Below are 25,652 nucleotides of genomic sequence, written 5' to 3' on the forward strand. Positions count from 1 at the left end.
TTTCCCTGTTAAATATAAGTGCTGCTATATAAGGCAAGACACATACAGTACTGAGTGCCAGTCAGCAAAGAGAAGGAACACTAACCCAGTGACCAGGAAATGAATGTCATACACTGCGTCTAGAATTGTGAGCTCTCTCTCTTTCTCTTTCACACACACACACACACACACACACACACACACACACACACACACACACACACACACACACACACAGACTGCCTAAAATAAGCCTATCCTCTCTGGAGACAGAGCTTAAACACTGCCTATTCTGCAAACCTGACACTTGAGCCTTCAACAGCTATGGCCTTCACATTAATGTCACTGCATAATTACTTGCAGAGATGAACTATAGCGGGACGAAGTGACCAACAGTAAACTCGAAAACTACTCTAAAGTAGTGTGCATGTGTGTGAGTGTGTGTATGTGAGAGAGAGAAAGAGAGAGAATGAGAGAAATCACTGATCTCAATGAACAACACACCTGTGTGGCTTTGGCTTTCCTTCTACTTCCTCTGGATTTAGCCTCAGCTGGTCCAAACAACTGGCCCTGCTCCGTCTGCCTGGCCCATGCCAAGAGCCTCTGCACCTGCTGCTTTTCAATGCCTCTCCCTCTCTCCCTCTCTCTCTCTCTCTCTCTCTCTCTCTTTCACTCTAGCACTGGCTCTCCTTCTTTCACATGCATTAGCTCCATCTGCTCGCATCATATGTAACCTCATGCAGCTGCCATCCCATCCATACTGTGGATACTCAACGGAGGCCAACTATCAGATTTCCCTCTAATCACGTGATGTATGCTGTTGCCCTGCTATTACTGAATCACAAACTATGAGTGCTCATCTGTCTACACTGTACTATAGAGAAGCCTCTATGTTCCGATGTTGCACTAATCATGCTGGTACTTGGAGTCAATCAGCATGTGAGTGTCCATTTAAGGTGTGTCCATTTAAGGAGTTTTTTGGTTTAGTAATTTATGTTTCAGGTGCACTCAAATTGGTGCAATTTTCTGTACGGATAATAAAACTGTGTTATATTTATAATAAAGAGCTAGTATGTATAAAATCAACACTTGTAAAAATACTACTCTTACACTTATTAGTTTTACATAAATTATTTTGGTATAAGAATACTCTTAAACGCACACGTCTTTGTGACCCGTCATATCAGGTCACACAGGTTAATTTTGTGCTACGGCCAATAGTGTGCCATGGGTGAGAATCAAATCCTCAATTTCAGCTCAACTCAATTGATAAAAAACTTATGTTCCTGATGCTTCAAACAGAATTGAGAAATATTTTAAAAGTACTGTTCCACTGGTAAAGTTATTTTTAGGGGTGGCAGGGAAAACTTGTAGCATCTCAAAACGGGGCTGATAGTCTCTCTTTCTTACTACTTCATAGAATCCTCATTTAAATATTCTGGAAATAAATTAGGAATCAGAAAATATGCATAACTCAAATACCGAAAATGTGACTTCCTACCTGATTTGATGTGATAAGTCAGATTTAGGAGGTATTTTAAACTGTTTAAAGTGACAGAATTGCATTATCCATAAAGGTGTACTGTACTCGATTGAGCTAATTTAACTCAAAAAGACATTTTTTGGTCATTAATCAAATATCTATAGTAACATTCTAAGAAACATTATTCTGAGACATACATTAGCACCCACACTGCCCTGTCTATTTTATCTAAAAAACAGAAGCATAAATTAATGGGCTATATTCATAATAGAATTGTACAATAGAGTTTAATACTGAAATTTAGAGTTACCCATGCTGGTTGGACTTTGCCTAAACTGAGGTGTGACTCACATGTGCATGATTCCTTCAGTACACATAAGCACACAGTTTTGCACAATATTAGCCTGAACAATGAGCTGTATTAAGCCATTGTCTGATAGTTTAACTTGACATGTCACAATGTCCCATGTCACAAAGTTGTTGTGAGCTGTAAAAAAAGGGAAATTAATGAAAATGCCATTCGAGGTCTATAATATATATAATAATAAATGTTGTTTTAATTATAATTATAATAATTAGAATTTAATTTAATTAAGTTAATTTATTATTAACTGTTAATTATTATTATAAAGAATAATTAACAAAAAAATAATAATAATAGTAAATATTATTATTATTATTATTATTATTATTATTGTTGTTGTTGTTATTATAATACCAAATTATAAAATATGCATGCAAAGTGCTCTGAACAAAGAGAGTAAAAACCATATTAAATCTGAGGTTTGCTTCTAAATTGCTTGCTTCTAAATCATACAGTATATTATTGTATTAGAATTTTTTTTCTTTTTAAACTGTCCCTTGCTTAAATTGTCTTTTGTCGTAATTCAATGCAAATGATTGTGTTTAAAGGAAGTGGTCTTGATGTTGCTTGAAAAAGTTAAAATGCGCTTACTCAACAAATATCTAGTATCCTCAGAGGCAAATAAATCTAAAAATATTTGGAATCACAGGCATACTATATGGATCATGTGAATGTAAATACAGTCATTTGGACTTAAGTTATCTGTTCTATATATGGGTCAACACGGGTAAATCTGAATAACTCCACATTCCACTAATGATGTGTTTCTATTTTTAGATCAGTCATGAAATACATAAAATATACAATTTAACTTATATGCATTCCTCTGCCCAAGGCAAAACCAATATTGCAACAAGTACCAACATTAATAAAGACAGCTGTTATACAAGGAAATATATGACTGCACTATGGCTTCCTGTTGTTTTGTTAAAGACTTACAATATTTGGCCCTTTACATCAAAGCAGTTATTAAGTTGCATTTTGTGATTTGAGTTATGCATATTTTTAGATTCCTGGTTTAATAAGCTCCATTGTAATTTCAAGTTTGTTATTGTATCATGTCCAGTTGTTAGGATATGGTCAACGCAAATATTTTTTTTACGAGAAGGGCCTCAGACAAAATCCATTAAAATATTAATTTTATAACATATAAATGGTGGATTCTGTTATATAGTAGGGAAGAAGAAACCCTCAGCTGCCTTTTGACACCAGGGTTTCCCTGCTATCCCTAAAAACAACTTCGTAGTGAAAAAATGCATAAAGCATAAATTAAGTATACACCTAAATGACCAAACTACTGACCATTTAACATTTACTAACATTTTGACATTTTGGCAGACACTTAATGATGTGTGAAAATGATTTTTCATGCTCACAGAACCACTCGTATAAAATGGGAATCCTAAAGTGTGCCCCCAGGGAGGAAAAACTCCATAAATGTGATTCCCTGTTCACTCAGTACATTCAGGTCGTCAGCTGACTTCATTTTACATATATTTCACATAACATTTCTGAGCCTACACCTGACCAACTGAGACCACCCCTGATAATAACACTGCCTCCAGAACCTTATACTGTGGGCACTAATGCATGATGGGAGAGTGCCTCCCTTCTTACACTCCAAAGTTCATTTATGATTCCCTAGCTATTTGTAGTGTTTTTAACTAATTAGTCTCACTAACAAATTTTTGTATGGCGTGTAAGTGTTGACCGGAGGTCTATCCACGGTCATAAAATAGGAATAAGTATAATAGTCACCATTGGCTCCCATGGTTCCTAGCTAAACTACAGAGGGTCCTAGATAAAAAGAGATGAAACTACATGCAAAGCCATCATTGGCATCATTTTTCCTGCCAAGCTTCTGTTCCACCCTCCAGGCCTGTAGATAGCAAGATTCTCAAATATGAGTATATGACGAAGATACAAGAGTTTTAAGGGGTTCATCAGTTTCGAGCATTTCACACTTGGAAGTTTAACTATATAATTTATTGTGAATTGATTCTGAATAGAAAACTGACCAACAAAATACTGATTCAATTGCAAAATCGATTTTATCAGACAGCTATGCTTTCTAATGCACAGTGCATTACAAGTAGAATACAACGTACTGTATGTTGCACATCCACTGTTCCTGCTGCAATAAAAAATAAGCTTTGTATAAATTACAACAAAAAGTATCACAGTCTGACACAGAATCTCAATACAGCACAGCAAGACCTTAAACTGTACAATAATAATGAAACCTAATTGGTAGTTTTCTACCAATAATCTGTGAGCTGGGATTCTGCTAGTGCATGCACTGACGCACACTCACCTTAGCAATCAGGTGACAGGAAAGAATTATGAGCTATGTCATTTGTTGCACAATAAAGAGAAACATACACATATACAACATTAATTCTGAAAAAAAGTTATAAGTGCAAAAGCCACATATTTAGATCAGGTGAAAAAAAAAACAAGCGCTGTGTAAGTAAACGGCCATACGCAGGTAGATTTATCTTTCCATGGGAATTCTGTAGGATGAACACTCACGACATAGACACAGTTTTCTCTCTCATTCTCTGTACTCCCTCATTACCTTAGGAACGGCACACAGACAAGTCTGCCAACTGCAGGAATGAGCACATCATTCATGTGTCAGTGCAGAGAGTGGAAAAAGGCGGGTGGGGGTGGACGGTTAGCTGAGCCTTTCTAATATTATACACAGCTTAAACCCAGGGACTTACTCCATGCTCCTGATAAGTGCACTCATTCAATCACACTTGGGGCATTAATATTGATGTCTGCACGGGTCTTTCTTTCTGAAAGGTATAATTTAAAAATATGTCATGCAGAGAAATACAAATGTGCTGTGGAAAAAGCTACTACAGAAGGTTTCTCTTTCAGAAAAAATGCTCCCAGATAAGCTCTTTACAAAGCTAAAACCATGACACCACCACACATCAATAAAGAAACCATTTTTGCCCTAAGAAGTGGTTAGCACTGCTTAGTGGTTAGCACTGTTGCCCTGCAACTCCAAGGTCATGGGTTTGCTTCCCACCTGGGGTCTGTGAGCATGGAGTTCACATGTTCTCTCTGTGCTTGGTGGGTTTCCTCCGGGTTCTCCGGTTTCCTCCCACAGTCCAAAGACTTAGATTTGGCTTATCGGTCTTCCCAATTTGCCCATAGTGTGTGACTAAGTGAACGAGTGAATGTGTGTATATTTGTGTGTTCCCGGCTATGAATTGGCACCCTGTTCAGGCTGTACCCAACCTCATGCATTACAGTAGGTCTCCTGGTACAGGCTCCAGGACACCCCTATGACGTATGTAGAATAAAGCCGTGTAGATGTTTAGTGAGTGAGTAAACATACATTTATCCTATTACTGATTATGTTTTAATTCTTTTAAAAGTCTTAGTGCTATAATTTTCTATTTCTTCTTATGATTTTTTTTCTTTTATGTAAAGCATTGAATTAATTTATGCAATCACTTTGAATTACTGTTGTGTGTGAACAAATAAACTTGCCTTGCCTTGCCTTGCCAGTTTATCAATTTTTTTTATCAATGTATTGATAAATTTTTTTTTTAAAGATGTTTAGTTTAGAACATAAAATGCAGTCGTTATAAAAACACACAGAATGAAATGAAGTGACGATGTGGGCCCGGTGCTGTAGCTTTACACAGCCAATCAGTGCTAATCATATCATGTGATTACACAAAGTTACACACCCCACACAATCAGACTTTTCAAGCTGATATCTCTTTACCCCTGTTTTCATTCTGCCTTATCGGTAGGCGGTAGACTGAGTGTAATGAACAGGAACAAAGTGGGTTATTTACTCTATTGTTCTCTTCACCATGAAGTGTGCTTGAAGGAGAAACTAAAAGCTGAGAACACACTGAGCACACACGAGCTAATTAAAATATGAATTACACAAAAGGACAGATGACATCATTTTTGTCTCTCTTTTTGAGGGATACAGATACAGCTTTTCTGTTTGATCCTTTCCAACCCAGAGAGGAAATGCAGCATGAACCCAGTAAAGCATAAAAGCTTGATAAAATATTGAATTAGACTAAAAATATTTAATTATCATAATCATGACTATTTTGGTTAATTGGGTCAATATTGAGATATTATTAAGATTATTTAACACAATTATTCATTGACTTTATAAACATCATGTATTTACTAAACTACAAAAATCTTTTTAATAGTAAAGTACTTATATTAACTTTCAATACAGTAAGTCAACTACAAAAAGCTTATAAAAGAAAAAATAAATAATAATAACAACAATAATAATAATAATAATAATAATAATAATATAATGGGGTGCATTTATAGTATATCACCTATGGTTATAAATAATCTAGGACAATTTTATTAAAATAAAGTATATGCATATATAGTTAATTTACAGAATAAGTTTTAGTGCTGATATTTGGCCTGTTTTTTAATTAAATTTTTGGGGGAATCACAGCTATCTGGCAACGTAAGAATGATTCAATGTTATCTGACAATCCCCTACTGATTGTAATGATGGCACATGTCGTCGAGTGAGTGAAAATATAAACATGAAGAGACTCTGAGCACACAAAAATATTAGGAATGAGGCCCAAAACTAATCCACAGGTCACTTGCCAATCATGGGGAAAGATCTGTTCTGATCATGGATCAACTACAGTCTGTCATCACTAGCTTTTAAAGAAGGACGATTGTGAAAGATTTATAACAAAATCATTTAATAGTTTTTTTTTGTTTTGTTTTGGGAGTCAAAATCGATTAGCCCTTGTACATATGTGCAATTAATTTGCTCTGTTATTATTATCATTATTATTATTATGCTACTAGTTAAATTGATGACATACAAATATTATACACTGCCTGATAAAAAAAAAAAAAGATTTCATTCAGTCACCTTAGCTCTGATTACAGTACTCTCAGAATCCCTCTTTTACAATTTGAGTTCTAGAATATGCCTCCATCAGGGAAGAAAAACTCCAATGATGTGATAACCTGGCCATTCAGTACATTCAGGTCATCAGCTGACTTTATTTTAATGCCCATAACATTGCTGAGCCTAGAACTGACCAACCAAAACAACCCCAGATTATAAGAGTGCCTCCCTGTACAGTGAGGTTTATACAGTACAGTGGTCACTCTGCATAATGGGTGCATCTCTTTATGCGCCTCTCTTCTTTCCTTTATGCAGCCATCTATCTGGATGCTTGGGTCAGTCTGGACTCATCAGACCTTATGATCCTTCTCCACTGGTCCAAACTTTTATCCTTAGGCTGAAGATTGCTAAGGCAAACTCAAATGTTTTTTTGATTAGTTTAACTCTTTGTTATGGCCACACAGCTGTTTAGTCCTAATCCTGTAAGTTTCCATCACATTGTGTGTGTACGTGATCTTTACTCATGATTTTTATCCGAAAAAAAAAACTTTTGTTTCACAAAGTTGTCAGTTCAACACTATCCTTCCAGGTTTTGATAATGTGTCGAAGGCTTGTCTATACCACATAATCCTGTATACAGGGTCACGGGAGACTGGAGCCTATCCCAGGAGACTAAGGGCATGATGTGGAGGGACACCCTGGACAGGGTGCCAATTCATCACTGGGAACACACATACAGATACACACATACACAGTCTGCATGTCTTTGGACTGTGGGAGGAAAACGGAGTACCTGGAGGAAACCCACCAAGCACGGGAATAAAATGCAAAATCCATGCACAAAGAGGTATGCATGGTGGCCAAGAACTGAACCAGGGCATGCAGGGGCGACAGTGCTAACTACTAAGCCACCATGCCACTAACAAAATTCCAGTAATTTTAAACCTCCTTAGGTATTTTCTTTGCTTGATGCAGCACCATTTTGGTCGAACAGTGTATTTAAGATGTCCTATCCAATATGACCAACAGATGCACTTGACATATTAGAAGTCATTTAGGTGAGGTAAGGTAATAAATAAAATAAATCCTGGTCAAATTTCTATTTGCATTGATTTCTTCATTACAAATGTGTACGTGCTAGTAGTTATGAACATGAGCTCAAATATTCTTCTTATAGTGCCTTACCACACTGCAAAACTGAGTTAGGCATGATGTATTATTCATTCCCAGATGTTGTAGTGAAAAATCACAAGAGACACTTTTAACACTGTTGTTAATTCAGAAGAGAAGTGTCAGCCTGGTCTAGCTAGCCAAAGAAAAGGAAGCAAGAAGAAGGAGTTGGCTGATGTACTGATTAAGAAAGCAAGAACTGAAAGCAAGAACCATCGGCTGTTCCTCTGGAAGCAGGGGCAAGAGTTAATGACATGAGATCCTCATGTCCATAAACTGAAAACAGTACTGTTCTATTTATTAAACATCACCAACTTGCACATTCTACATACTTAAGAACAGTGTACACTGCAGGTTATAGTGCATGGTACATCATTTGAGACGGCTGAGGTCCTGGAGTGACTCCGTCCCACATATTTGCTTACTTTATCCTGTTCTAAAGATATACTGTACAAACAGGAGGTCTCCAGGACCAGAGTTGGAAACCTTTGCTCTAAGTAACCATTTACATATTAGAAATCTTTCTATATTAAAGTTCATTCTTTCATGTAATATGGCTTGCTATAGCAGAGCATGCACAATAAAACAAGCTTAAAAACTCAAAAAGTAATGGTCCATGCCACAAGATTAACTTTTGCATGTCGTGATGTTTATCATCATCGAATGACAATGTTTCATCCTGTGACATGCTTATAGCAAGCCATATAGTATTATGAAGCATTCATATGAAGGGCTTATAATTACATAATCAAATATAAGACATAAAATGTTGCTACACATTTCATGGTTTAGAATATGCGACTACGTAAATATAACAGCATGCATTTTAGTTTTCACTAGTGTATTTCCTCAGACCTCTCTCATCACATGTCATATATTCTTAACAGTTCATAACATTTATTTTGAAACTAGAACTACCCACAATGCAAGTTGCCAAGCAGTGAAAAACAATAAAGGTTAAAAAAAACTGAAGGAATAGTATAGCTAAAGGAGAAAAAAGGATCAAATAGGGTAGGAAAAAGGGCATACTTTTCGCAACGCTGATTCAGATGACCGGACATTCTTGGGAGATGTCTGTGAAGAGATCAAGAGAATTAATGTCTTGTTGACCGCTCTTCAGAGATATCTCCTATGGTACTGTACTCGACTACAAGTGTCAGTTCATTTTCCTCTCTTTTTTCTTTACCCGACCTATATTCTGCCTGGTTTCTGACAGCCTTAAAGCCTTAAACCTGTGTTGCCATCCTCAGTCCTTATTCTTTGCCTTACATACTGTGCCCTAATTAGCTTACATTTAGACATTATACTATACCATTTGACTTCAGATTTAGCATACAGTAGCATGGCGTATATTCTTAAGAGTATGTGAGTCGGTATTTCAAAAAGTCAATGACTGGGTAACAATAGAATTAGTTCTATAACCAACCAAGAGGCCGGAAAATTTGCTTATTGTGCTGCTACCACCACCATGCTTCTTTGGGGGGGTGATGTTCTCAGGGTGTTGTGCCATACTGGATTCCAATCAAACATATCATTCAGGCAAAAACAGGCACTTGTTATGTGTTATACATGTTTATGTCTTCATCATTAAGCCTGTACAAACAATAAATAAATAAATAAATACATAAATACCATTTTAGAATGATTCTCAAACATTATAATTTTAGCAAAAAAGAAATCTTACAGGAAGATATCTGTACGCTAGAAAACTTATAAAACTCACTTTAGCTTTGCTGTGATGACCAACTTACACCACTACACCAATAATTTACTTTGTTTCATTAATTACTTTTTATATATATTTGAACACATCTATTCTTTACAGCAGTTATTTGCATGTGATCTTTGCACAGTACTGTAGGTTTGGTCTTATTGGACCAGAGAACCTACTGTATGTTTGCTAAGACTTAACCTTGCTTCTTTTGCAAACGCCAAATGAAATGTCTTGCAGCTCTTTCATAAGGCCCCACTATCAACAGTTCCTCTAATCTGAGCTTCAGTTACCCTTCAGCTACCCCTGGATTCTTGGTTCCTTCTTTAACTCATGCTTGAATTACCCGGTCACTGACTTTTGGCAGAAATCCTCCTTTAAGTCTCATCCTTGGCCTTTGTATGGATTGTTCCTTAACTAAATCTGCTGCTTTCCATGAACAGGTACATTTCTATATCAAGATATTAAATGAACCTCAGACATCTGTTGACAACCGCTTGCACCAAAATGATTTAGGATTTTAAAACAATAGGGATGAATACTGATGGAGCTCATTTCATTCAAGTTTTTCTAGCCTAACTTAATAAATGTATAGATAATAAAATATTGATATACTAGACAGAAAGTGGTACGATTGCTCTATGAACATTGATAATAAGACAAAAATGTACAGGCACAGGACACAAGGCAAAGCTAAAGGACAGACTGCAAAGACAGACATTGGAGACAGCAAGTCAGGAGATGATGGCAACACTGACACGTTTACGAAAATAAAATAAACCAGTGACTGTGTATGTACGTACTATTATTCTATACATTCACCTGTGCAAAAAAAATCAGCAAACATATAAACACTGACATTCAAAATACATCAGAAGCAGGAAGACAGTATATAGTTGAGACTGTTTGAAATTGTCTTATTAGAAATTAACCCAAGCCCATTCTGAAATTCTTTTCAAATGTAATTATTCTTTATGTTGAAAAACATTTCTAATTCAGAATGGTGGCTTTTTCCAGAAGGTTATAATAAATCATGAGCATTTACAGAAGATAAAGAGAGCAGAGTGAAGCAAGAAATATTCTCAGAACTGGAGAACTATAGTGTACCTTCATAGGGGCCAGCTGAATGGGTGTGATGTAGGACGGGTCTACCATGGGTTTGGGCCGGTTGGCCGTGTCTGCCAGGAGACTCTGCCATTGCTGAGGAAGCCCGGTGAACTTTTGTTCGTGGGGGTCAAACCCTGTGTGCACGCGATGCTCAAAGTTTGACGGGGCTGAGATTTCCAGCCTTTTCTTCTTCTTTCCAAACATGTTGGAAAAGCTGGACAGACCTAGAATCACAGAAAGCAGAGTATTAAAATATAACGTTTTGCAGTGCAATCAAGTAGATAAGACAGTTGTTGCTGTTAGTTTTTCGGGCCCACAATGAAACATCCGATCCGCACACAACTCGGCATGGATTTGGAACTTGGGACTGACACCCACCATTGAGCCACCAATGCTCAAGGAGATGCAGTAAATAGGCAACAATAGCAACAATAACAATGACAAATCCTAAAGTGGAACAAATGTTCAGGTCCTCATATGGATTGAGGAACCTCAATAACAAGCCACATAAACACAATTATTATATTCTGTATAAAGCTGGATTTTACAACATATAGTATATTGATTGTTCGTTCTCTGTTCACACATACTGTACATTGAATGCAAGGTTAAATCGTTAACACTAATCAGCCTCATAAGCTCTTAAGCAGTTTCCAGGCATGAACTACAGTATAATTAAACCAAAGACTTTAGATCTCTAAAAATATACGTACTATAATTGAACACTGCCTAAAAGCCAAGTCTTTTTAAAGAGATTTGTAATAATTGTATTGTAAATTCTATTTTGCATATATTTAATATTGCACAACGCAGGAATCCATTCATAAGAGTATATTTCCAATTAAGATGGGGAAATCGAGAGTCCACTTATCATTCCCTTTGGGTTTTCACTGCTATGTTGATCTCAGTTTATCACGATTATGCATCACTTTCGTTGGTCGCCGTCATTCAGGAAAACAATGGTGTCCTTCAGCTGTGGCACACTGAGCCGGACACCGTGCCTGGCTGACCTACGCACTGCCAGTTGGGCCGCCGACATGTGCACACAGACAAAGGGACAGCCGGCGTGTGTGCGTGTCTAAATGTGTGTGAGAAAGAGGAACAGAAAGAGTCCTGTGAATAAAACAGGCTACGTGTTCACTAGTACATCGTATGCGAATGCAGCGTGGGCAGAGCTCTTTTCCGTTCAAAGGCTTAACGTGTAAAAGAATCAGTTTGCACAGGCTGCTAAATCTGGACCGATCTGGGAAGCAGCTGAGATTCAGATGGTGTACTTAAACCAACAGTGTTATTTGCATGAATGAAGAGCTCTGTCTCCCGGCAACACCCAAGAGCATGCATCGAATGAAAAATAACATGGAAGATCATAGCGCTAATTAACGGGATCCGTCTTATTCAGTTTCCTTATTTTAGCTCCAGGGAGAGAGAGACAGAGTGCGAGAGGGCTACTGGGAAGGATGGGCTTTCTAAACAGGAACCAGCTACAAGCCAGAGATAGGACAGCAGAATGATTAGGCACAGCGTGTTCAAATTAAAATATACAGTCAATTTAATTAATGGCAAACCTTCATTACAATTAAGGAAAAACAAATATAAACAAGTAGAACAGAGCATCAAGAGTGCTGACGGGGATGCCTCTACCACCAAGTCCTTTCAGATATCTGACTTTGCAGTGACCTTGATGATATTTTTATATAAAACTTGCAAACGTAATGCCTCTATTAACTCGTTAAGGAGGCGTAAAATGCCTTCTGGATGATGATAATTAAATGTTTTAGCAACAAACAAAAAAAAACACCAGAACTTGGATCCACACCCTACCCCTGAGACTATCCCACTGTTACAGAAGTGCTAAGCTATCAGACAAGGAGAAAGGATGCAAATTGAATCTTGTGTCTGATCAATGCTGCCGTTATAGAAACCCTGCTGTCATACCCATACTGTGCTACCTAAGTAGAAAATGCAAACACAGAGAGACGCATATAAATGCCCCAGCCCCAGCATATTTAAACTAAGGGTTTTTTAACAATTCAAAGCCAGAATACCCCCAGAAATAAATCTGTGCGATAGATCTCTAACCAGGTGCCATGCCTTGATGAGAAAATAGATAGAAGTGTGTATCAGTAAGGCCCAGCCTTATCACATGCCCACCCCATGGCCATATGTTGACTATAAGGGACAAATATAAGCAAATATAGGTATCTGTTGTCCTTATGTCTCTGGAACCCAACTGTGACCCCTATATTAATGCGTAGGCGCTGCATATACTGTATCTACTGGAGTGGGCAGGGGCAGGGGTAGCTTAGCGGTTATGGCATTGGATTATGTTTCGAGAGGTCCCAGGTTCAAAACCTAACCACCAGCAAGTTGCCTCTATTGGGCCCTTAAGTAAGACCCCTTAACCTTCAACTGCTCAGATGTATAATGTTGCTCTGGATAAGGGTGTCTGCAAAATGCCATAAATGTAATTATCAGTGTAATGATTTGTTTAATTTTATTTTATTTTGAGTTCATCTTTTCTCCCACAGAATAAGGAAACATTTTTATCAAGCATGTCTCTAAACTCCTCGAGAACAAGGGAAAATGTAACACCAGCCTTCCTGAGACACGTCCTTGATCAATATGCACTTAAAATGAATGACACCAAGCTCAAGGCAGCCACAGAATCGCCACAATCCTGCACAGTGAAGAAACTTATAATACTTCACGAATGCCCAGTATGTATAATTTAAAGACATGTTAAAGCCTTCCCTTGTTTAGGAATGATTAAATAAAGTGAGCTCATGAGTTGATAATGAACAGATGTGCGATGTGGCGGCAGTAGCCCTGTTTGCTTCCTGATTAGTTACTGACTGTTGACTCTTCAACTTGTACATGGAGCCCCTTTAAAGCATGCATACATTCTTCTCATTCCTTCTATTCATGGAGCATCTGCTCAAAATAACATTCCATATGCACAACTATTGCATTCCTGCATCATCTTACTTAGCTCTTTTCCTGCTGACTTGTCAATGAGCTCACAATTTCACCTACGCGATGCAGGCATGCCAACATTCCGTTTCACTTTCAGCCTCGTGTCCACCAGCTCTGGTTCATTTGCTGAATATGTCTATGTGTGTGTGTGTGTGTGTGTGTGTCACTGTTGCTATGGCGAGTTCTAGCCAAACAATTTGACAACCCCCAATCTGAGTGTCAGCAATTTTGACATAGTAAACAGAGCCTTCAGTACAGGTGCACTCTAATCCGAGGCTACAGAGCAGATTATCAGACGAGTCTATCCCGCTCCTACTGTAATTTATTTAATGGACAGATGGAGCAGTGAATATAACTGTATCTCTCCCTGGTCAAGTAGAGAACACCGAACAATAGAGATGGGAGAAAAAATTTATTTAGTAATGTTTCGCCATTCTTTTTTTGTGACAATTTATCACTGCACTGATTTCAAAACTGCCTTTTTTACATTTTAATACATTTTTAAAAGGTAAAAACTCGCTGTTTCTCTGCAGGTGGTGCGCTCTAGACTTTTCACACATTGACAGGCAGTACAGCATCCTGTGTGGTTGTTTGTTTAGAATTGTAACAAAATCTGCAAAACGTTTTACATCCAAGCATGATATTTATAAAATGGTGAAAGTAACAGAAAAGATCGAATCTGCACCTTGTTATCGTGATAATATGGTGTCAGAAGGTCCCTGGTGATTCCCATCCCTAGTGAACAACAGTGTTGGGTGTAACGTGTTACAAAGTAATGCGATAGAGTACATTTTTGATTTGTTATTTTTTTTTAAATGTAATCCGTTATTTAGACAATTTATGTAATCCGTGAGCCAGGCAGCAGTCATTCCCAATCCGTTAGTGAGTGTGTGTGTGTGAAAGCCATCCTACAAGCCCCGCCCCCTGATAACTCACCCCCCTCTGTTATTCCTGCTGTTATACCTATTAATCTCACAGAAGAAACTTACCTCCCAGATTGGTAGCTGTTACTGTACATTATGGGGAAAAGCTGGGTAGTAAGTGCTGGTCAATCTGAACAAGAAGCCCTGTGTACCCTCCTGTCACTCAGGCCTAACATCCACCCCTTCCAAACAATTCTTAAAATATTTGAAACACATTAAAAGAGCCTGCTGATAATTCAAAACCTGAGACTCAAGTCAAAGGCATTTACATAACACTGACTGCACCCGAATGACGTGATTTTATTTTGGGCCTTGCTAGTTCTGACTGCACCTCTTACACTTGTCACAACTGCAGGTTTGGGCTGGATAGCAGAGAGAGAGAGAGAGAGAGAGAGAAAGAGAGGGAAGGAGCTGTTGAAACCTATGACCTAGACATATGATTACAGAGACTGCTGACAGCTTAAGGCATTCTGGGTATTTAAAAAAAAAAATAAAGCAATTGTGGTGAATAGCGATGGTTCAGTCTCAGCCTTTTTATGATTTCACCAAAAACATACAAAAATCTATGTATATATGTACATAACTTTCATTTAAGAGCATGATTGGAAATTAAGAAGTTTAAAAAAGAATTTGCATAAAGTGCAATGCCCTGGACTATTTACATCCTGAACATGGAACATGTGGAGATTTTATGGCTGTTACACTGGCAAGTTGAAAACACAACTATTCCTTAAAAGTTACTAATTAATATCACACTAGTAATTAAAGCATTCAGGTGTAGGTGGACATGATTTACACAAATATAAAGCATATTAAAAGTTCTTATTCCTAAATCCTGGACAAAAATCTGTACAGAATTAGGGAGCAGTTTATTCTGATTACTGGCTAGTACATTATCACTAGTATACATGATCACTGGCTGTGATAATGTAATTCAACAATAAAAAATTGACATGCATCATCAGAAAAGAAATTAATGCATAGATGAATAGCATCATGATTATGAATCTGATACAATTCAGGGCCATGGCATTTAAAGAAATAGCCTTGCACTCGACCTGAAGTTCTGTTTGTCCCTGAACCATCTGTCACCATCTGAAGGACGGCAGGCATTTCCCGCCCGGAGCAGTGCACTGGCATTATGGGCCAAAGCGAGGCCTGGCCTTTCCCCAGAAGCCCTGCTAACAAAACAGAGCCCAGCACTATTTTAGGTCTTCTTACACATGTGCTGTTACTCTTTGCATGGCCAACTGGCTGCAGACCCCCCCTGCTACATGGGGCTTAGGGTGCATTAAGTACACATAGCACCATTAACTGACTTATGACAAGCATGCTGTACAGGCAGGTTGTTCTTTCCATCAGTGAAACGGACAGACAGTGAAAAGGGAGGGAATGTAACAGTATAACAGTATTCGTAGGTCTTTCCTAATATAGAGTAGCACAGCAATGATCACACATTTCAAACCACTGGTGTATCTGCATGCTTGTCTGGTCAATCACTGTTAATTCACCTTAAATGAAAGCCAGATAAAATAACCAAGATACACATCCATCTAAACATATCAAGATTTCAAAACTATGAAATAACACATATGGCTTTAGGTAATTAAGTAACAACAACAACAGTCAGTTATTTTAAGACACGAAGGTCAGCTGTTCTGCCAGAAGGATTTGCAAAACCCATCAAGCACCATGTTGAGACTGGATCTCATGAAGACTATCCAAGGAAAGCAAGACCAAAACTTATCTCTGCTGTAGAGAAGTAAAGAAGTTCATTTAGAGTCAACAGCCTCTAAAATCAACAAATAACAAACAGCACCTCAGATAAAGCTGTTATAAAGGCTTTACAGAACATACTGTAAGTAGCAGATACATCTCAACATCAACTGATCAAAGGAGATTATTGCATATTTTGGATGCCTTCAGCGTTTTACAATGTAGAACAAAAATAAAAATCAGGAAGGACCATGGAATTAGAAGACGTGTCAAAACTTTCGGCACTGTATCGAGCATTTAGACTTGTTCGGTCTTTGCTTCTGTTGTGTTTATCTTCTTGGTGTGATTCTTGGAGGCAGATGAGAAGACAACAATTTTGCCAAAGTACAGACTAAAAAAAACAAGTGTGCTCTGTGATATGTAGTGAACACTGCTGTGCTACTCCACACTAGGAAAGAACTCAGCTGCACAGAAGATACAAAACATATTATGCTATTACATTTTCTCCCGTTTTACTATCTGTTGGTTTTAATAATGGACAGAACAATCTGTCTATACAACATGCTTGTCCGAAAGTACCAAAAGTACCCTAAGCAAAGCATGTATCTGCAGGAAATGTAGATTTTGGATATCTGGACCAAAGGATTGGACAAAATGGGACAACGTAGAGAAGGGAAAGAGAAGGAAAAGTAAAGCAAAAAAAGGAAAGAAGAGGAATAAAAAGAATATTTTGCAGCAGGTTTCATTGTCAAAGTTTTTCTGACATGGCTTTATTATATGACATCAAATTAAACCAATACCAAATAAGCCAAAGATTCGCTTTCACAAAGTAATCCACATTAGAACTAATTAAAAGAGTCAGAGTACTAGTACCTAAAGCAGTACAATTATTATTAAGTCTATCATAACTCATCAAAAAGGTCAATCTAAGCTGAATTTTGATACATTCTGATTAAAAATAGTTTGAAAAAACAAACACTTTATATACAATGAATCAACTAAGTGATGAAAATTAATTATTTAATTGGTTTTATCTGTAAAAAATTTAATCTTTCTATAAACTTTATAAATAATTACTTAATAATGTGTTCTTACCTGGTACTAGATTCATTCGTCCTCATTTAATAAATATGAATTAAAAAATTCTATAACATTCACATGTGCAAACATGTCCATAAGGGGATATAATGTTGAAAAAAACATTCCCTGGCTCTTCACCGTGGGTGTAGTCAAGGCCTCGCCTTGGGCTCACCCATTCACGCTCGTATAATGACCAAAGAAACACTGTGCCAAAAAAAATGCCAACGACAGCAGCCTGATGCAGACAGGCTAAGCCCAGGGTATTGGGATGCAGGACGGCAGAGACTCTCCCAGGCTGACACCATCGTCCTGTTTGTGTCCTGAATTCCTGCTCCAGCACTGTCTCTCATGTCCACGGGCAGTGTGTCACCTTCTGTAGACTAACTAACTCTCTGACTGGCACGGCACAACATCCGTAGTGTGACCACCGACTGCAGCGGACAGGACACCCAGTGTCTATCACATTGTATGAGTGTGAGTGAGAAAGTGATTGCACAGTCAAAGAAAACAGAGAGACAGAGACAGAGAGAGTAAGACAGCTGCTACTGCACAAGCAGTGAGATCATACAGGAGCCGGGGTCATGCACACAAACACTGTGTGTTGATGCTAGACAAGAGAGGATACTTGATTTTAAAAAGTTCATTCATTTCACTCAATGATTCATCCCCCTAGAACTTTGAGGAACACTTCTCAATGAAACGTGACTACAGAGCTCACTACAAACTCATAGGCTTTCAGGAGGAAGTGTAGAAGAATCTGCCCGAGCTTCAGGAGCTGAGTGGAAAGCCTGCAAGTGCACCACACCCCTTTCTTTCTTTCTTTCCACACGCTATTTTTACCCACATCCCCACAGCCCGACTGTGGCATGCTCATTAGGGTGAGGGCTGCGGGGGCATCTGGAGATAACACTTGTCCACAGCTCTAACATAGAAACACACCAGGAACTTGAGAACAGTCATCTTAAGCATCCAAAGCATTTTCAAGACTTTTCCGATTTCACCCTCTCCACTGCTTAAGCTAAGGGTTAAGAGTAGCATTTGCATGCAAGTTGTCAGTTGCATGCCATGTTTGCTTATATACAGTACCATGCTTGTTGAGTTTGTATATGTTGCGTCATCTTTGACTTGTTTTTTGTGTTTAATAAACTGTTACATACTTCCAGCTGATCTTTGACAACTGGAGCACCAGTCATTATTAAAACATCAGGCATAGTAATGTTTTTTGATAAGCCTGTTTCTGTAGGTTGAAGACAAAATTATTGTTTAAGTCTGAATAATTACCACCTGTCTAAATGACAAAGAACACTCAAAATGTTTTACTTATAACTGTTATTGCTAATGTAAAATTGGTTTCATATACTGTACTGTATTATAATATTCACATTTTACTTTTTCTTATGCAATAGAGTATTACAGTATGACTCTAATATATGCTGTTTGCTACTAATTAACTAGAGAAGGCAAGAAAAAGGAAAGGAATTGCTCACGAAATGTCTTAATATTATTAGGAAAAATTAAAAAACCCGGTCTAGGGAACAGTATATTGCAAAATAATTATTAATAAGGCCTTTAGGCTATGTTCACGTCACAAGCTACGTTGTTGGATTAAAAAAAAAATTTTGTCTGATTGAATTTGCAGGTTATGAGAGTTCACATTAATAACTACAAGTGACTTTTATCTGACACTAATGTGGACGTGTCTGTCCTCTAAAATGCACATTAATACATCCTGAAACACTGCTTTGTTTCTATAGGTTCCCTCGAGTCGTGCTTGGACAGATTCATTGCACCGAATATCTTATTGATTGATCTATCTATAAATGATTCCACTTTCCCTCCACTGACTGCCCTACCCTGCTGGAATAAAAACCCAGTGCTGCTGGTGCTGACTGATGATCCCGACGACCTCCCTAAGCATGCACAAAGGCAAAACGTTACATGAATTCCAATTCCCATTCTTATCCCTGTCACATTATATATTCGATATATATCTTATCTATAACCGCATAGGAAAGTGCCTCAAATCTGGTCTGAAAAACATCAGATTTGTAAGTTCAGACACCCCTGTCACTTTAGAGAAGAAAAATCAGATTTCAGGCTGATAATATGAATTTAGCCTTACTACAAAATGTAAACATACTGTATATTACAACTTAAATTATAGAAATATGGTAAAACATTAATAATTTAGCTGTATATTTCTGCAAACAATGCAAATGGTTATTGTACAGTTATTTTTCTGTTTTTTTTTTTCTTTAGTTGTTCAAATTGTATGATAGTATCATAAGTGTAAAGCCAACCCAGCCTCCATAGCTTTTTCATTTTATTTTTGGTTTGATTGAATTTATTCAAGATATTCAACATACTGCAGCCATTAGAAGAATTAAAGCACACATTTACACATTGCTTCTTCTTAATTCTTGGCTTATGTTTGGGATCTGTTTGGACAATCAGTCTTTCGGAATTATATTGTAAAAGTACATTTTAGGCAATTTGGTTGATGGTGTATACACTAAGGCTCGGCTCATAACTGTTACATTGTGGAATAATAAGAGCAAACATTCAGACCAAATTACAGATCCAAACACATCCAAACATCTGAGAATCATTTACACACCCAGAACAGAATGAAAGTTATCTTTTTGTATTTCATCTAATAAACCTTTATCACAGAATGAAAGTTATCGTTATTCAAACTTTAAGATGCTTTCAAATTCCCTTTGTCACTGCCCATATGGAGTGTGTTACTTTGCCCAGAGGGAGACATCTGTCCACTGTCACTATGGTAGAACAGCAGTACTTTGGGCCAAACTTTCTGAGTCAGCATAGTCTTTTCACAAAATGAGAAAGGGCCATGTCTGGCCTCAAACACTAAGTCATGGCCCAAGGATACGCTCAGTAACATGACAACGTCCTTCTAATACAATTTCTAATGGATATGGGCTGTTAATGTCACTCCATGTTAGACTTTTAATCTGGCAAGCACAATCATTAGTTTAATTTCTTCTGATTTATTTCCTCAATTAAAAAACCCACATGTAATAAATGTAAATGATTCTCAGGGGCCAATTCCTTGAGTCTCAAGGCAATCCTTGTACTGTATGCTAACATTTTTTACTACTACACCCTGTCAATGGGCTGGCGAACAGAGTGCTCAATCAGCCAATGTACCGATTGGACACAGTTTCTCAAGGAAAAATCAATAAACCAGGCCTGTAGATCAGGTGCAAGTTTATTAGTTTTATACAAACTGGTGGGCCGAAAAAGGTCGCCATTTCCGAAGAGTCGAATCATAGGGCTGAATCAAGCAAAGAAAACTGAAACTCAAAGATTGTCTAGATTGAAATTACTAGAACTGGGTTAAGGACCCTTCATCACATTATCCGTACCATAACTTTGAAGGATCGTGCTGAAGCGTCAGCCTTTGTGGAAGAAATGTGGTTGGAAAAAAACATGAAAAGAGAACGCATTAACACTTGGGGAAATCGCATCTTAAATATATAATAAACACTTAAAACCATAGCTATGTTTAATAGGGAAAGTAAAGGCATTTCCAAACACAACTGTGTGTCTACAAGAAAAGCACTTGTTAGTGTGACTAATCATAAAAACGCTTACATTTGCGGCAACGGAAAAAGGTCATGAGGTCTGGTGATGGCAGACTGATCTTATTCCAAAGAGATGGATGGGTCAGGATAAGAAAGGAAGTGACGTACTCATTATGCATAGACTCTGGAGAGAGTGTTAATATCTGGAGTTGCTTAAGTTGGTCAGTAGGCTTAGCAATGTTATGTGGCAATAAAATGAAGTCAGCTGATGACCTGGCTGTACTGAATGACCAGGGTATCACATTTACATTTAAGCATTTGGCAGACGCTCTTATCCAGAGCGACTTACATTTTTATCTCATTATACATCTGAGCAGTTGAGGGTTAAGGGCCTTGCTCAAGGGCCCAACAGTGGCAACTTGGTGGTTGTGGGGTTTGAACCGGGGATCTTCCAAACCGTAGTCCAATGCCTTAACCACTGAGCTACCCCTGCCCCTTTATGAGTTCACCGTGCCATCAAAAAATATTATGATAAGCTTATAAACACCTTTAAAGATTTTAAACTTTAAAAACAAGAAAAGGCACACACATGCATTATAATATATCACTGAACACTAATCGTGAGCTGCGGAGCTGTAGTTTAAGGTTTAATCATACCCTGTCAGTCCATTATTAAGCTTGCAGTGTGAAACAGAGGTGTTCTGAGCAGTGAAGTGAAATTACAGTCTGCTGAGCAGCCATGCAAACTTGCATACTCACTCACACATTTACACACCAATACACACATACATTATTTACTTAAATATTCACTTCCGAGCACATACACACACACACACACACACAAACACACCACACACAGCAGCACAAACAGCATGGATTAACATACTGCTGTAGCTTTCTGCTTTAAAAGTACACTCTTGCATCTTGTCTCTGTGACCCTGTTTCAAAGCATCTAGTGTGTGAGAGCACTTTGCTGGATCCTGTGAGATTCCTAACAAAATCCCCCTGCATGAATCATTTAGCAGATGCTCCACAACACACAAACATACTGCACGGGCACACTGCATGCATGGATTAGCAGAACACATCCTTATTTATGGCTGACTGTGCGAACGAGACTTTTTCCTAATCATGTTTTACATAATCATTGAATAAACATCCAAAGTAGGATATGTACAGTACGCTCACTGGCAGCTTTAATGGGAACACCTGTACCCCTGCACATTCATGTCCTTAACCAGCAGATCATGTAGCAGACACATGATGCAAGCAAAGCAATGCAGTTAATGTCTCAGAGCTTTGGTTTCACAGACTATATAAAAATAAAATAGACAAACCCTCTGTGATAAGTCCCATAGGTTTTCTGAAGTGCAGTTCTGAAGGTCAACTGTGGGAGCTCTGTTTGTCGCCATCATGGCAGAAGCTGATTTTGCCTAAACCCTGGTTAATCTATAAATAGGTAAAGTGGTGGCACGAAGAACAATTATGCACAATTTCACGGATTGATATCACTTTAATTGATGAGTTACATAAGAATTCACCCACATACAGCTATGGAGACCAATGCTATGTCAGAGTAAAGTTGGGCATTTTAACATGAGGTCTATGGGGGATTGCCACACTTTTGCTGAAAGCAAAGGAACTGCATGTTTTGGCACTTTTTTAAAAAAAAATTCAGAACCAGAGGATGCCCCTTGTTTGGTTCACTCTCATAAAACATTAGTGTGAAGAAACCATGGTTACTCAGAATTTTTTGTTCACAACTCTGGGACAAGACAAGTTTTAGAAAATTCGATTTCCTTTGATTTAAAATGAGGTGGCTCATTGGTTAGCACTGTCGCTTTGCACCTCCAGGGTCCAGATTTGATTCCTGGCCAGGTTCCACTCCTGCCTCTGCGTGCACGGAGTTTGCATGTTCTCCCCATGCTTGGTGCGTTTCCTCCGGGCACTCTGGTTTCCTCCAATGGTTCAAAGACATTAGATTAGGTTACTTGGCGTTCCAAAATTATCCGTAGGGTGTATATGTGTGTGTGCCCTGTGATGGATTGGCACCCAGTCCAAGGTGTACCCTACCTTGTGCCCTAAGTTTCCTGAGATAGGCTCCAGGCCCCCTGCGACCCTGTAGATATGTTGAAGCGGTATATACGATGAGACGATGATGATTTAAAAGAAAAACCATTATAACAGGAATGACCTATCAATCTTAAAACCACAATCTCAAAACAACAGAATATCAACATTTATTTATAGCCTTCATCATGCTTGTCTGTTCACACGTTGTCTAAACGGATTACATCCATAGTCCCTTAAGTTTTTTACTTCAGAAATTCAGATCAGAAAACCGGACAAATAAAACATCTCCATGCACATTGAGTATCTCATGTTTCTTATACATCGCACCTCCCAAACACAGCAAAAGTAGTGCTAGTGAAAACAACGGCAAGAGGCAAAGCAGAAGGATCAGTTTGGAAGTATTTAGGAAACTGTATTGCAATATGGTTTCTAAAGCATTTGCACAATGTTCAGGTTCACAAAATGGATCTCAGATCCTTTCAGCTGCTTCTAGATTTAATATTTAGTTAAATTGCAGCTGTCTTGTATTTTTACACAGGGACTAGATGCTAAACAAGGCAATTTAGAATCAATAGCAGGTTTCGAGGGGTTCGAGACTCACACAGGGCATCTTGCTGCAAAAAGATCATCAACAGTATAATCGCTTGACGTATATAAAGCATGAGCGAGGATATATTTCAGCTGAGAGATAAAAATAAATGCTATTATTAAATGTTGCTTTGAAGTCGTATTTGCAATGTTGTGTTAGAGTCATTCATTCTGCGTTGCACCAATGTCACTTAGTCAACGCTGTTCCAACCTGATTTCATCAAAGTATTTCTAACAAACAACCTAATACCACCTAATAACAGTGTTCCTACAGTATGATGTTCTTTAATGTTCCCAAATAACACTGCGACAACATTTTGCCAACCGGTTTAAGCACATGGATACAAGTGAGATTATACTCTGCATGTTGAGTTTGCCCACACATATATTTGCAATCTCCTCCTCTGCGTTTCAGACAGTAGCCAGATCTTCATGGCAGCTTACCAAAGGCATTACGCAATTTAAAAACAGGGTTCTGTATAGCAGCAGGTCAGCAGCCTACACAATGCAGACAGACAGACAGACAGAAAGACACAGAGAGAGAGAGAGAGAGAGAGTGAAGAGAGAGAGAGAGAGAGAGAGAGAGAGAGAGAGAGAGAGAGAGACTGCTGAGAAAAGAGATGACACATCTGACACCAGCCTGTACAGACTGGCAAGGCATATAATTTGACTGGTGATAATTAGAGATGTCCAGGTCCATGAGTGCACTTTTTGATGATGTAAGCTTATTTAACAACTCAAAAATTTCCTGATCCAGATCTTCAGTGCCTCCCCAAAACCTAAATAACTATCTGCACCTGCTGTAGTTCAAGGATACCAGGATGAGTGCTCAGAGTCGATACTCGGTCGTCTGCTGTGCATGCAAGCTATCTCTTTTTGCAAATCAGAATGTCTGCCTTTTTAACTAGTAAGCAAAGAGAAGTGTTAAACTACTAAACAGAAAAGAAAAAAAAAAAGAAAGATCAGGGTAGAAGGTAAACTGTGGCACAGTGGGCAGGATTGTAGCCTCACACTCCAGGGTCCCCAGTTTGAACCTAAGCTCAGATCACTGTCTGTGTGTGACCTTTGCATAACCCCAATTCCTTTTCTGAATACCTTTAAATGTCTTTTACACAATACATGTCACTGCTTTAAATTATTTCTGTTATGAAGAGGAACAAAGTATAGATATTTTAATAAATAGCTTATATAACCTTCTTCTTGTAACTTTTTTTCTATCAGAAGGTTTTAAATCTAATACATGCTTTGTATTAAAAAATGTCAATTTTGTATGTGCTGCCGTCTTGACCAGGACTCAATAGAATAAGAGATTTCTTATTTAAATGGTCCCTTTCTGCTTAAATAAATAAAAAAAACATTATATGGTATATACAATACTGTGCAAAAGTCTTAGGTACCAAATTATCTTTAGTACAAATTTTGGTACATAAACTTAACATACAGTATATGCATTACTATTTACAAAATCATCCACTACTTCCAAGCATAACTTAAAAATGAATACAGAAGTATATTTGCATGCCTGTAAAGAAAGCTTCATGACATACCAGTTTTCAGATGATAACAAAAAAGCTAATGTAGGCTCCTGGGTTTTGCATGAGACTGGAAACGCGCAAGTTATCAAAAGAACTCATATTCTCTAACATGCTCAGTAAAACCTCCCAGCTGTTTTACATATATTACTGTGCAAACAACTTGGGCATATACAAAAAAAAAGCCATAAGCAAAGATGCCTTCGAAAATATTATCTACATAAAGGAAACTTACATAAAGGCCACTAAAGGGTAATAAAATAAACAAGCAGTATTTAGTGTGAAAACTCTTAGCTTGAAAGTAATCAATAGTGTTAGATATAAATTGGTTCTGTTTTATAAACAACGCAGAGTAACGTAAAGTAGCGTGCTGGAGAATATGCCAGTTCTTTCGGTAACTTTGTCTTATTTGCTCCTTTCTATTTTCATGCAAAACCCAGGAACCAACATTTGTTCTGAAAACTGGTCTGTTATGTAATATGTTGCTTTCTTTCCAGGCATGCAAATTCTTTTGTAATGTTAT

General features: G+C 37.9%; 1 protein-coding gene across 5 annotated transcripts in view; it reads right to left on the minus strand.

Moving 5' to 3' along the window:
• The window catches only part of pak5 (p21 protein (Cdc42/Rac)-activated kinase 5), a 63,510-nt gene that overhangs the window by 24,257 nt on the left and 13,601 nt on the right, over window positions 1–25,652 (minus strand). The window contains exons 1-3 of one of the 5 annotated variants that reach the window (XM_053489363.1): window positions 17,404–17,500; window positions 10,697–10,920; window positions 8,908–8,952 (exon numbers count right to left, since the gene is read on the minus strand). In XM_053489363.1, the coding sequence (XP_053345338.1) occupies window positions 8,908–8,952; window positions 10,697–10,920; window positions 17,404–17,419 (285 nt within the window). In that variant the 5' untranslated portion in view covers window positions 17,420–17,500. Of the gene's footprint in view, window positions 1–8,907; window positions 8,953–10,696; window positions 10,921–14,658; window positions 14,677–15,650; window positions 15,724–17,403; window positions 17,501–25,652 lie in introns of those variants that run through there. The other 4 variants (XM_053489362.1, XM_053489366.1, XM_053489365.1 and 1 more) reach the window with 4 other exon arrangements.

Source organism: Clarias gariepinus, chromosome 27, assembly GCF_024256425.1.
Source record: "Clarias gariepinus isolate MV-2021 ecotype Netherlands chromosome 27, CGAR_prim_01v2, whole genome shotgun sequence".
NCBI lineage: Eukaryota > Metazoa > Chordata > Actinopteri > Siluriformes > Clariidae > Clarias > Clarias gariepinus.